Here is a 13,478-nt window from a genome sequence, read left to right as displayed (position 1 = left end):
CGCGCAGCGCCCGGCGGCTGCCGTGCAGCTGCCCGCCCCCGCCCCGCGGCAACGCAGGCTGCATGTGCTCGTGCGCTGTGCGCGCTGCGGCATGAAGCTGATGATCAGGCATGAAGGGAGGGGCCCCAAGTCGCCGGCCCGCCTCTGAGTGCCTCTTGTTGTACCGCAGAGTACCGCGGCGGCAGCGGCTGGGAGTCGGACGCTGACCTGGCATCCGATGAGCAGCTGAGCAGCGGCAGCGAGGGCGAGGGGCGCGGGCGGCGGGAGGCAGGGGAGCGGGAGGAGGAGGAGCAGGAAGAGCAGGAAGAGCAGGAGGGGGAGGAGGCGGGCGCTGCCGCGGCGGCCTACGCCTCGGATGCCAGCCCGCTGCGCCTGCCCCCGCCCAAGCGCCTGGCCTCTGACACCGCCCCCATCAGCGACAGCGAGGCCCCCGCCTCGGGCACCAGCTCGGACGGCAGCGCCCCGCGCCGCCCCGCGGGCCTCACCGCCGCCTCCCTGTCCCCCGCCGGCGCGGCGCCGGCCGGCGGCGGCGCCGCCGCCACCCCCGCCGCGGAGCACAGCCCGGAGGCCTCCGCCAGCCCTCCAAGCTCAGACGAGGCTGAGGCCGCTGTGCCGCAGCCTGGCGACGGCCGGCGGGGCGCCAGCTCGCCCGCCGCCGACGCCGCGCGCTGGAAGGGGCTGGCGGTGCGCCCGCTGGTGCTGAAGCGCCCCGGCCAGCCGCCGCACCAGCGCCTGTCTCCTGTGCTGGCGGAGGAGGGGGCCATGCAGCTGGTGGCGCCGCGCGAGGCGCTACAGCAGGCGGGCGAGGAGCGCGCCGTGCCGCAGCAGGAGCAGCGGCAGCCGTGAGCAGCAGCCGCGCCCGCGGCCGGCAGCTGGCGAGGGCCGGCACGCAGTGCTTGCCCTCCGCTGCCGCTCCACCACACCACACCCTATTCTACCCTACCCTTGTGCGCCTTTTGATTTGCCGCTTCTTTCAGCCATGGCGCGGCCGGCGGCAGCCAACGGTGACGATATAAAGGCCCGCCCGCCGCGCCGCGCCCTCTTTGCCCCCGCCCTCTACTCCCCCAGCGCGCCCGCCCCCCGAGCGAGGGGGGCGCCGCCCTGGCTGCTCGGTTTGACCCACGCGTACGTAGCACCGCTGACACAGTGCCTTGCCTGGGCGGCCCCACAGGGAGCACGCCCTGCTGCGGGAGCAGCCGCCCCCGCAGGCACCCCTCTGTTCCATCACACCTCTTGACCCCAATTATCGCCTTACAAAGCTCTACAAAAAGAATGTACCGCCCCTCTTCGTGCTTCCCGCTGCCCTCTCCCCTGCTGCCCTGCCCGCCGCACCGCACATCCTTGCCCCGCCGCTCCGCTGGCGGGCCCCTCTCTCGTACAGCGCCCAACCCCTCACGCCTCGAATCATCTCCTTCTCGACGCCCGCTTCCCACCACCAGTTTTCCACGCAACGGCAGGCCCCCCTGGCATTTGATTGCCGGCCATCCGGCAGCGCGCCCCGACAGTTCTTTTCTTCTTTTGCCACCAGAGACTATTCCTTGCCCCCTCTTCTCGGATCCAGAGGTGTAAGCAGTTAACAATCCAGGGATAGCCAGGGGAAGTATACACATGCAACTCAGGCACAAGTGGGCACAAGTGGGCACAAGTGCAGCGGGGCGGCGGCCGCTACACCAGAAAGCGCGGCCCGAACAGCAGGCTGTGCAGGCGGCGGCTGCCCAGCAGCTTGTCGTCGGGCAGCGGCGGCGGCGGCTCGCTCTCGGGGTACAGCGAGTTGTAGTGCACCTGCAGGCACGCGCTGGGGGCGCTGTGGTCTTTGCTGAGGGACACCCAAGCATGCATTTGGGGGCTGCAGGTGGAGGGGATGCAGGGCACTCTGTGCAAGCTGTTCCCCTGGGGTTGGGAAAGCGGCGAGGCGCCAGCAGCGCAGGCGCCGGTGCGCCCACCTCCGCCCAGAAGCTCAGCCACAGCACGCGGCGGCTGCGCTGCTCCTGCGGGTCGATCCACAGCACCGCCGAGGAGTGGTAGGAGGCGAGCACAAAGATGCGCAGGCCAAAGTGGTCGGCGGCGGCCTGCGGGGCGGGCCACCGGGCAGGCATGCTGGTGCATGAGGCTTCGCTGGGCAGCAGCAGGCCTGGATGCGCTGCGCGGAGGCTCCCCATCGGGCGTGCGGCGTGCCTCCCCAGCTCCCCTGCCCACACCTGCAGCGTGACGTGGTCCCCCCAGGTCCCGCTGCGTGCCATGTCAGCGCAGTACTGCTGGTACCCGCCAGGCACAAACCCAGAGTAGCGCTGCGGCTCGGTGGCCAGCTGCTTGCACACCCGCTCCCGCACAAACCCGTGCAGCCGCGGCGTCCTGCACGGCGGCGGCGCAGCGGGGCATGGGGCGCTCGGCGCAGACGCGGGCCCAGCCTTCAGCACCAGGTGCACGGCTGCGCTCTGTGCCGTGCCGCTGGCTCGCCTCTCCCAGCCCCACACCTGAACAGCTGGTCCGACAGGGATCGGAACTGGCAGTTGCCGTCGCCCTTGATCCTGCGCTCCACCAGGCAATACAGGCGCAGCCGCTCCTCCAGCCGCGCCCGCCCCGCACGCACGGGGTCGGCTTCCTGCTCCCCGGCGGCCGCAGCCGCGGCGATGCTGCTGTTGACTTGCGGCAGCAGCTGCAGCCGGCTTGAGGGGGGGGCAGGGCAGCAGGGGTGAGCAGGCGATGGCGCCCTAATCTGTTCAAACGATGCAGGCCAGCACAGCAGCAGGTGGCAGCGCACCTTGACGAGCGACATGCTCTGCAGCAGCTTGTCCGACAGCGTGCGCACAAGCGGCGAGTCGGTCAGAAGCGCCGGCAGCCTGGTCAGCCGGTCTGCGGCAGGTGACCAGCCAGGCGGGTGGCAGGCAGGCACAAGGGCGCATCAAGCCAGGCGGTCTTGAGGGCGAGGCTGTAGCTTGAGGGCGGGCAACGCAGCGCGAAGCGCTCCTGTTCACGTCGCACCGGGCAGGCCAGGCCTCACCTTGCTGCTCCTGGGATAGCCCCCGCAGCTCCTGATCGTGCAGGCTGCGAGCCAGCTGCTCATCGTCTGCAGGCGCCTTGCCACCGGCCTCGGCACCTGGCGGCGGCGGCTCCCGCAGCTCCTGCTGCCATGCGCTCGCCGGGCCGCCCGGCAGCGGCGGCGCCGAGGGCGCCGGCGCGCCAGGCTCTGCGCCTGCAGCCGCTGAGCCGGCGCCCGCGCCGCTGCTGGTTCCTGCCGCTCCTGGGGCGCTGCTGCTGGCAGCACCCGTCCGCTCTGGTGCTTCCGCCAGCTCCTCCTCTTCAAGCAGCCGAGCAATCTCCTCATCGCAGTCGGTGGAGGCAGCAGGGCCGTCCTGGTGCGACACAATGATGACATCGACCGTGGCTGTGCCTTCGGGCTGCATGGTCAAGCCGTGCGCACTGGTGGGCGGCAGACAGACCGCCGCCAGGCGCCGCTTCCGCCACTGGCGCGGGCAAATCGCACACTGCCCCCTACGCCTGGACCCAATCGCCCACGCTGAGCGCACTAGGATGCCAGGAGCCTGCTGTTGCCCTCACAAACAGAGCATTATTTGCAGGTTTCGAGACACAGCTGCGGTGGGGCTCAATAAAACGCTAGCTGCAAAATTCTACTTGCTGGTGATCAACAGGCCTCTGGTTTTTCTCCGACCTGTCGGAACGACAGTAGCCTCCACTGGCGCCATGTCAGCGGGGCGGCGCAAAGCCAGGCGAGCATGTATTGAATGTCAGGGGGTGTGGCAGGGCAAGCACCACTCAAGGAGGTGGTTTTAGATCCCCACAAACTTACACATGTTCGCTGCAGCGAACAAGCGCGCTGATGACGCCAGGTGGCCCGACCAGTCGGTTTGCTGGCAAGCTCGGGGTAGGATATTCCCTGTGGAGGTGTATAAAGCGCTCTGTTCGCCCTCTGGCATTAGCTCGCTTGCAACAGATCAATAGCAGAGTCTTCCGGCCTGCAGTATCGACGGTACCCACCACACGATACTTGTAAGCACACGAACCATGCATTCACCGCGCCTGGCCCTCACGCTGGCCCTCCTGGCCTCCCTGACTGCGTGCCAATGTGCTCCTCTGTCGGTGGATGAAACATCCATTCAGGTGAGGAGTGGTGGCAATCGCCTGCCGAGCTGGCGACCACTGACCATTGTGGCCGGCCCCCGAATTATTCCTCTTTGCAGCAGCTAAACGATCCCCTGCGGTCGGTCTCAATCGTTCGACGTCATCATCCAGCAAGCCCCAACTCCGCCTACGCATCCATTCTCCAACGTCCCCCCCCCCCCCTGCTGCAGGGCCTGCTCCTTGAAGACACCATCCGGCTGCTGGGAAATCTGGACAAGGCGCTGACCAGCCAGGCCGCCAGCAAGCTTAAGGGCGCCTCAGCCTCGGCGGCAGGGCCTGCCTCTGCAGCATCCGGCACGGCTCGCGGCCTGGCCCTCCGTCTGGGCCGCCTGCGCGGCGGGCAAATGATGGGCTCGGCCGCTGGGCCGGCCGGACGGCGCACGGTGCCGGCTGGGCATGCTGATGCGGCGGCGGCTGATGCTCGGGAGGTGGCTGTTTATTTCATCCATGCTGCCACGGTGCAGCTGATGCTGAAGAACCCCCTGCTCATCCCCGCCTCCCTGGCCAAGCCCATGGGCAAGACGCGCGCTGCCGCGTGCAAGAAGGAGGTCCGCCGCATGGGGTTCTCCCGCAAGGTGGGTGGCTGCTGCTGTGTAGTGCTTGCTTGTGTGGGCTTAAAGTCTGGTAAAGCAAGAACTAGCTTGCAACATAGACTCCCCGCCGAAACGGGACGGGAACCGGGCGAAAGCAGAGAAAGCAATAAATCAGGGGTGGAGCAAGGCGACATGCAACGCAAGCAGCTGACAGGGCACGCATCGAAACGTGTGTATGACTGGCAAAGTGGCATGGCGCATTGGGGAGAAACGCAACGGTACGGGAGCATGGGCTGGCCAAACGGCAGTGCGGAACGCTAGGTCACTAGAAAAGCAGGGAAAGGCGCACTATGTATGCAATGAGGGCAGCCCCGGCTCGGGGCCGTTGAGAAAGCAGTGGGCGGGAGGGGGGAGGCCCCGGTGTGGGCGGGCCCCATCGAGGGGGGATGGGGCGCGCAAGCGGCCAGATGGGGCGGGGCGCGGGCGGCAGTGGAGTCCTGCGGCTGGGTGGGATATAGGGCAATGAGCGTTGAGCAGTGTGCGATGAGCAATGAGCAATGAGCAGTGAGCAGCCCCTCCCGAAACAAAGTGAAGCGCAGGACGGGGTCCGGTGGATGGGAGGCAAGGAAGCGCGGGGGGGTTGCCACGTGCGCTACCGCCGCCGCCGCAGGCAGCACCCCTGCGGCGGCGGCAGCGGCAGCAAGCCGTGGACCCAAACGCCGTGCCGCCGCCGCCGCAGGCAGCACCCCTGCGACGGCGGCGGCAGCAAGCCGTGGACCGAAACGCCGTGCCGCCGAGTCCCGTGGCTGTGGCCGTGGGCTTCTGGCAGGAAACTACGGCCGCAGCTCGGCAGCACGGGGGCGTCGCAGCGTGCCGCCGCCGCCGCGCTGCCCCCCGGGCACGGCGGCGCCGGCAGCAAGCTTGGGCCCAAACGCCGTGCCGCCGAGTCCCGTGGCTGCGGCCGTAGACCGTGGGCCGGAAACTGCGGCCGCAGCTCGGCGGCACGCGGTTCTGTTCAAGTCGCCAAGCGTGCAGCAGCGCCGAACCACGCTTCCCGGCCTCGGCGCATGCCTTCAGGGGCCCCCTATCGCTGGGCACACCCCTCCAACACCGAACATGCGCCCGGGGGGGAGGGCGGCCCGGGCTGCCCAGGCCAAAGTGGGCCGCCCTCGAGCAAGAGGCGGCCGGTCTGTGTGCTGAATGAATGAATCCCATCAAACGGCCCAAACTCCCCGATCCCCGTGCACTGGGCCCGTAGTATTCACTTGCTCCAGTTGGGTGCAACGGAGGGGCAGCAGTGCATCCACCTCACGTCTGTTGAGCTCCTGCCTTGTGCTACTGCTGCTGCTCAGGTCAAGGTTGCCATGTGCAACAGCACCATCCCCTTCCCCACCGCCTCCGCCATGGCCCACCTAGAGATGGAGCGTAAGCTCAAGCGCATGGTGCCTCTCGCGCGGCAGGACGGTGGCACGCAAGGCACCGGGCCGTGGCCAGCGCGAGGGTGCTGCCACGCGACGTGGTGCTGCCAACTCCCGCAGCCTCAAGCAGGAGTTTGACTGCTACAACGGGAAGAGCTTCATAGATTACCTGCTTCGTAAGAACGCCGAGAAAGCATACAAGGCGGGCTACGGCTGCCTGTCGTTCTCGTGCGGCTTCCCCATCCCCCCAGTGCCCATCCTCCAAGTGTCGGCCAAGATCGAGGGCTGTCTGCCATGGTTGGACTTCGTCAATGGAGGTGCGCCGGCGTGCCAAAAGAAAGGGTCTCCTGGAATTTCCCCAGCGTGCGCTGCTCTCCCCCCTGCTCTGTCTGCACCCCACCCCTCCCCTCTCTCTCCCCGTTTGTGTATGGTGCCTTCACCTTTTCCAGCTGCAGCACCGCAGCTGGGCGCGTAGCATTCATTTGCTCCTTATGGGTGTAACACACGGACAGACGCTCCCTCTTTCCCTTCGTGCAGTGTTCATGCAGTGCACGAAGATCGGCTGCAAAAACAGCACAGCGGAGGACGATGCTTACTTGAATAACCTCGTCGCCATGGCGGAGAACACACAGATATCCGGCTTCTTTGGTGTATGCGTGGGCTGGGGGGAACTTAAGTGTGAGTTGTAATACGCATGCTGGGTAGGGGCTGGGTAGCCCAGAACTGCAGACCTATTGCTGTTGTTGCGGCAGCTGCCTGCAGATCATCTCATGAGCCACATGCCTGCCTGTCCCACCCTGACTAAATCGTTGCTGTCCCATGCCTCTGCTGTTTGTTTTGCAGTGATTTTGGAGATGTTCGGGTTCAAAGACGGTAGGCGCTGGTGCTGCTGCTGCCAGTATGCTGCCTTGCTGCCTTGCTGCCGCATGCCCCGTGTATGCCTGTTGTGCGCAGCCGGCTGGGAGCCTCATTTGCGCACGCTCTTGCGCCGTGTGTTGCAGCATGCCTGGGACCCAAGCTGACTGTCTGGCCGATGAAGCAGCAGCTGGGTTTGGCACAGGAGCTGAGCTTTGTCGTTGGTGAGTGCCTCTGGGCTGGTGGCCCCTGTTGTGCGCTGATGCAACGTGCAGCCCACCCTGCGCTGCTCAGCGTGGTCGGCGCAGCTACCGTGGCACTAGTGGCGACAACCTCATACTGACCGCGGCCCACCATGCCTGCAGGCTCTATCCAGTTTGGCGGCAAATTTCAGTACGGTGTAGGCTCCGAGAGCGCAATCTGCAAGCTTGCACACTACGGAAATCTGGGCTTTTACAACCACGAGCTCAAGTGCAAGGACTTCTGTGCATGGGACCCGGTGAGCTTGGGGCATGGCGCATTTGCAGACCCAGGGACTCCCTGGCATGGCATGCAGCAGCAGGGCAGGAGGCAGGGAGGCTCAGAGTGCGCAGCACCGCCTGGCAGCGGCTGCCTCGCTGGGCCGCCTGTGTTTGCGCACAGGATCGCTGACTGGCCCGCCGCCTCCCTCCGCTTGCAGTTTGACGGCGAGATCTTCTTCAAAGCCGGCATCAACTTCTTCTTCTTCCGCCTCAGCTGGTCCATCAAGATCCTTCAGTCGCCACTGCCAGCCTGCGACAAGAGCTTCTGACAGCTCAATTGCCGAGTAGCTCAATCGCTTAATGGCTCAATCGCCGGCCAGTGCCTTTTCTTTCTTTCTTTCTTTCTTTCTTTCTTTCTTTCTTTCTTTCTTTCTTTCTTTCTTTCTTGTCAGCCTGACCTGACCTGCCTTTCATGCTGCCGTTTCAGCCCCAAGCCTGCTTACATACGGAACGTAACCCCTTTCAAGCAACCTGCACTTTTGCAATGAACCTGCACTTTTGTCACTAGTTTGCATAGTTTCTCCTTTCAGACACCTCAGAACACCTATGAACACCTGTATTAACACCCTCTGCTGTTTGCTTTGTAATTTACAGTTTAACTCGTTGTAATTTACGCTTTTTCATTCACTCATACCGCAAAAAGGGGTTGCGTCAGCTTCCGCCATGGACAAACGAGCAGGCGGCGGCAGCCGGTATTGCTTCAGCAGTACTGCCGGCAGCCTGCTGGGTGGGGCCTCACCGTCAACATCGCCAAAACCAAGCTCATGCTGCTCACGGGCAGCGGACCCAGAAGGCAGCACAGCAGGCAGCTGCGGCGGCAGGCCCCTCCTTCGACGGCCAGCAGCTGGCCGCAGTACAGGACTGGACAGTCACCAGCTTCAAGTATCTCGGCATCGCTTCCACTCCAGCACCTGCCTGGCAGGGGCAGCAGTGCCAGCCCGGGCACAGCTGGCGCGCCTGGCAGTGCACAACTGCCGGCCCCGCTACGCAGAGGTGGGCATTGAGGCGGCGCCCATCTAGCTGCGGCTTTGCGGCACCATGGTGGACTCGGTGCTGTCCCATGGTGCTGAGGTGTGGGCCGTGCAGCTGGCGGCCAAAGCGGCGTGCCGCCAACGTGGCAGTGCTGGCAGCGCGGCCGAGAAGCTGCAGCTCAGCTACCTACGCCACCTGCTGGGGGTACGGCAGAGCACCCCAATGCGGTCCTCCTTGCGGAGACTGCGAATGTCCGCTGTGGCAGCGCTGGCTGCGGCGGGCAGGGCTCCAAACTCTGGAACAAGACGCGGGATGAGCGGCCCGGCAGCCTGTTGCAGCAAGTGTTGTTGTCCAGCGTGCAACTCGCAGATGGCGCCCACCCCCTGGCACAGCAGTCCTGGGCTGCCCAGCTGGCGGCCGGTCTTGTGGCGGTCGGCATGCAGCTGGACCTGCACCAGCCAGCGCCTATTGGCCTGGGCGAGCTCGGGGACGTTGGCAGCGCCAGCTGGCGCAGCTCCAGGCAGCGCAAGGCCTACTTGGACGCAGTGCGGCGGCGGCAGGCCCGAGAGGCGCTTGCGCAGCTGCGCACCGGGTCGCACTGGGGCGCCGAAGAGATCGGCTGCTGGCTGCGGCACCCCCGAGAGGAGCGAGTCTGCCCCCACTGCCGCGACGGCATTGAGGATGCCCCCCACATGCTCCTCGTCTGCCCGCTGTACGCCCCGTTGCGCCTCCGGTTCCCCGACCTGTTCTCTGAGCCCCCGCCTCCCCACCGCTTCCTCATTTAACCCCCGGCCCACGTCGTTGCCTTTGCCGCCGCCTGCCGCCACCACTGGCAAGCCGACACCTCCGCTCTGCCAGTCGCACCACCATGACCCATCCCTCCCTCCCCACCACAACCAGTTTGTATTGAGCTACAGGTTTTTCCCAGCTCTACATCACAGCTTGCATCCAGTTTGCCAGCCTACACATTGCCAGCCCAGTGCCTGTCAGCTGACCTGCTTTGTATGCTGCCATTCCAGCCCCACCCAATTCTATGACTTTCTAAAGTCTGTGCTGTAAGCTTGATCTTGCTAACATACGGACTGTAAACCCGCTCAAGCAAGCACATGCCATGGTCATAGTGCCCATGCTATGCCCCCCGCTGCGAGGCGGCGCGGCGCCGGCGCCGGCGTCCAGCCAGGTGGGACTGAGTTGTCACTGCTTTATCTGCAGGGTAGCTCCTTCCAGGCAGTTTCAAGTAAGTCTGCGGCCCACACAAACTGTGTCTGCAGCGGAATTGTGGGCACCCTTGCACTCGTTGCCATGCCTGCCTCCCGCCACCTGGGCCTGTCCCTCGCCTTGTTGGCCTTCCTGGCGGCATGCCAATGCGCCCCGTTGGAGGACAATGAAACAACCATCCAGGTTGGGCGTGGGCCGTGGAGTTGGCGCTGTGTGGTGCCAGCATATGCTGCAGGCAGCATTCCGTCCTGGGCAGGGCTAGCCCCCCCCCCTCACGGTGCTGCAGGGCCTCCTGCTTGAGGACACCATCGAGCTTCTGGGAAACCTGGAGGAGGCTCTGACCGCCCCGACTGGATTGTTGACGGCGCCGGGGCCGCCGCCTGGCCCGCCTGCGCGGCCCTGAGATGAAGGGCTCCGCCGCCATGGCCCGCGGGCGGCGCACGGTGCCGGACAGCCAGGTTGCTGCGGCGGCGGCCAGTGCTCGCGAGGTGGCCGGCTACTTCACCGAGGCACGGGTGGTGAAGCTGATGCAGAAGAACCCGCTGCTCATCCCGCCCTCCCTGGCCAAGCCCATGGGCAAGACACGCGCCGCCGCATGCAAGGAGGTCCGCCTCATGGGGCTGTCCCGCAAGGTGGGTGGCTGCTGCAGTGCAGCTGGGCCCGTAGCATTCACTTGCTCTAGTTGGGTGCAACAGACAGGCAGCAGTGGGTTGCCTCCACCTCCCATCTGTTGAGCTCCTGCCTTGTGCTACTGCTGCTCCTCAGGTCAAGGTTGCCATGTGCAACAGCACCATCCCCTTCCCCACCGCCTCCGCCATGGCCCACCTGGAGATGGAGCGTAAGCTCAAGCGCATGGTGCCTCTAGGTAAAGGTAAAGGTGGGGAAGAGCCTCCACAAGCTTAACTTCCCGGTTTTAACGTCTAGCTTTAGACCATTATTTGATCTGCCCGACGCGCCAAGTGCAGTACCCCCCACTAGTAGTGAATGGGTCCCGGGGAGGCCTGTGCCGAAGCCTTGGCGATTCTATTAGGCGTTCCCGAAGGAATTGGCTTGGATTGGCGCTGAGCCGGTCAGCTATGCCGCGATTGTCCTCACAAAGTTTCGACATGGGAGGAATCGAACCTGTGCCCTCTCGGAGGGTTTAGACACTAGCTCCAGCGCCTTCAAAGAAGGCCTTTCTTAGCCGCGGCCTCTCGCCCGGCAGGGCGTGGCACGCCAGGGACCGCGCCGTGGCCTGCGCGAGGGTGCTGCCACGCGGCGTGGCGCCGGTGGCGCTAACTCCCGCAGCCTCAAGCTTGCTTGTGCTTGTGTGGGCTTAAAGTCTGGTAAAGCAAGAACTAGCTTGCAACATAGACTCCCCGCCGAAACGGGACGGGAACCGGGCGAAAGCAGAGAAAGCAATAAAACAGGGGTGGAGCAAGGCGACATGCAACGCAAGCAGCTGACAGGGCACGCATCGAAACGTGTGTATGACTGGCAAAGTGGCATGGCGCATTGGGGAGAAACGCAACGGTACGGGAGCATGGGCTGGCCAAACGGCAGTGCGGAACGCTAGGTCACTAGAAAAGCAGGGAAAGGCGCACTATGTATGCAATGAGGGCAGCCCCGGCTCGGGGCCGTTGAGAAAGCAGTGGGCGGGAGGGGGGAGGCCCCGGTGTGGGCGGGCCCCATCGAGGGGGGATGGGGCGCGCAAGCGGCCAGATGGGGCGGGGCGCGGGCGGCAGTGGAGTCCTGCGGCTGGGTGGGATATAGGGCAATGAGCGTTGAGCAGTGTGCGATGAGCAATGAGCAATGAGCAGTGAGCAGCCCCTCCCTAAACAAAGTGAAGCGCAGGACGGGGTCCGGTGGATGGGAGGCAAGGAAACGCGGGGGGTTGCCACGTGCGCTACCGCCGCCGCCGCAGGCAGCACCCCTGCGGCGGCGGCAGCGGCAGCAAGCCGTGGACCCAAACGCCGTGCCGCCGCCGCCGCAGGCAGCACCCCTGCGACGGCGGCGGCAGCAAGCCGTGGACCGAAACCCCGTGCCGCCGAGTCCCGTGGCTGTGGCCGTGGGCTTCTGGCAGGAAACTACGGCCGCAGCTCGGCAGCACGGGGGCGTCGCAGCGTGCCGCCGCCGCCGCCGCGCTGCCCCCCGGGCACGGCGGCGGCGGCAGCAAGCTTGGGCCCAAACGCCGTGCCGCCGAGTCCCGTGGCTGCGACCGTAGACCGTGGGCCGGAAACTGCGGCCGCAACTCGGCGGCACGTGGTTCTGGTCAAATCGCCAAGCGTGCAGCAGCGCCGAACCACGCTTCCCGGCCTCGGCGCATGCCTTCAGGGGCCCCCTATCGCTGGGCACACCCCTCCAACACCGAACATGCGCCCGGGGGGGAGGGCGGCCCGGGCTGCCCAGGCCAAAGTGGGCCGCCCTCGAGCAAGAGGCGGCCGGGCTGTGTGCTGAATGAATGAATGCGCAGGAGTTTGACTGCTACAACGGGAAGAGCTTCATAGATTACCTGCTTCGCAACAACGCCGAGAAGGCATTCAAGGCGGGCTACGGCTGCCTGTCGTTCTCGTGCGGCTTCCCCCTCCCCCCAGCGCCCATCCTCCAAATCTCGGCCAAGATCGAGGGCTGTATTCCATGGTTGGATTTTGCCAATGGAGGTAAGGCGGAGAGTATAACAAGAAAGAAGGGAAAACAAATCTGCCTCCCTGCACCCACTACTCCATCCTTCTCCGCTGCTCCCTCCTTCCCGTCGTGCAGTGTTCACGCAGTGCTTGGCGACCGGCTGCAAAAGCAGCACGACGGCCAACGATGCCTTCTTGAATAACCTTGTTAACCTGGCGCAAAACACACAGATATCCGGCTTCTTTGGTGTATGCTTTGGCTGGGGCGAACTCAAACGTGAGTTACCTGTTTGGCTGCCGGCCTCACGGCGGCACTGCCGGCTGGCAGCTGCTGCGCATGCTGCACTAGTGCATGTGGCCTCGTGGCTGCTGCCGGCTGCTGCTGCCTGCCAAGCTGGGCAGTGCAAAGGTCGGCACATGTCGCTGGATCCATTATTTTACGCTGATGACCAGGCCTTGCTGGCCACCACGCCGGCAGGCCTGCGTTTCCAGCTTGGTTACCTTGAGAGCTACTGTGCCGCCTGGGGCCTGACGGTTAACACCAAAAAGACCCAGGTGGTAGTGTACACCACTGGCGGGGCTGCTGCCACGGAGGAGCGGTTCCGCTACGGCGGCAATGAGGTGGAAACCGTCCCCACCTTCAGATACCTCGGCGTGCACCTGCACTGCCGGCAGGCCTTTGCCTCGGCGGCATCGTATCGGGCGGAGGCTGGGCGGCGCGCGATGCACCTGCTGCGTCGCCGCCTGGCCGAGAATGGGTTGCAGGACCCCCTGCTCAGCATGCGTGCGTTCAAGTCTTACGTCCTGCCGACGTTGTCGTACGGGGCAGAGATCTGGGCGCCGCAGCTGATTCTGCAGGGCAGGACGGCATGCGAGCGGGTACAGCTGGAGTACCTGCGAGGGCTGCTGGGTGTGCGGGACAGCACCCCAGCCCTCATTGTGCTGGCAGAGACGGGGCAGCTGCCGCTGCCCGCCTACTGGACCTTGCAGGTTGCACGCTTTGTGAGCAACCTGCAGGCTATGGGCGGCGAGCGGGTCGCCCGTCTTGCCATGCTGGATAGCGTTGCGCTGGCTGCCGACACGGACACAGGGCTGCCACTGGCCCGGCAGCCCTGGGCAGCGCAGGTTAGCCGCGTTCTCGCGGCGGCCGGCGCCCCCTGCGACTTGACTGCTGACGAGGGGGTTGCCATACCTGAATTGGCGGAAGCGCTCCTGGAG

The 13,478-nt window shown here is 65.4% G+C and overlaps 3 protein-coding genes across 3 annotated transcripts; 2 read left to right on the top strand and 1 right to left on the bottom strand.

Moving 5' to 3' along the window:
- Window positions 1–1,755: 1,755 nt before the first annotated feature.
- On the bottom strand, window positions 1,756–2,557 carry CHLNCDRAFT_13137 (hypothetical protein; the record flags this gene model as incomplete). The annotated part of the gene is made up of 4 exons (XM_005846611.1): window positions 1,756–1,782; window positions 1,944–2,069; window positions 2,199–2,352; window positions 2,475–2,557. Coding segments are annotated over 4 exons (390 nt in total), but the record flags the coding sequence as incomplete, so codon positions are not given.
- A 1,466-nt stretch (window positions 2,558–4,023) lies between these two features.
- Window positions 4,024–8,089, top strand: CHLNCDRAFT_58198 (hypothetical protein; the record flags this gene model as incomplete). The annotated part of the gene is made up of 9 exons (XM_005846757.1): window positions 4,024–4,119; window positions 4,311–4,715; window positions 6,026–6,174; window positions 6,212–6,408; window positions 6,629–6,769; window positions 6,935–6,964; window positions 7,093–7,170; window positions 7,312–7,445; window positions 7,626–8,089. 9 exons carry the CDS (start codon window positions 4,024–4,026, stop codon window positions 7,734–7,736), a joined length of 1,341 nt encoding a protein of 446 aa, XP_005846819.1. The 3' UTR covers window positions 7,737–8,089.
- Window positions 8,090–9,741: 1,652 nt separating this feature from the next.
- Window positions 9,742–10,687, top strand: CHLNCDRAFT_53061 (hypothetical protein; the record flags this gene model as incomplete). Its single annotated transcript, XM_005846756.1, has 4 exons — window positions 9,742–9,840; window positions 10,062–10,289; window positions 10,423–10,534; window positions 10,623–10,687. The coding sequence occupies 4 exons, from the start codon at window positions 9,742–9,744 to the stop codon at window positions 10,685–10,687; spliced, it is 504 nt and encodes a 167-aa protein (XP_005846818.1).
- Between the last annotated feature and the right edge of the window lie 2,791 nt (window positions 10,688–13,478).

This window comes from Chlorella variabilis (genome assembly GCF_000147415.1).
Source record: "Chlorella variabilis unplaced genomic scaffold CHLNCscaffold_13, whole genome shotgun sequence".
In the NCBI taxonomy this organism is placed as follows: domain Eukaryota; kingdom Viridiplantae; phylum Chlorophyta; class Trebouxiophyceae; order Chlorellales; family Chlorellaceae; genus Chlorella; species Chlorella variabilis.
This window is presented reverse-complemented; position numbering and strand designations above follow the sequence as displayed.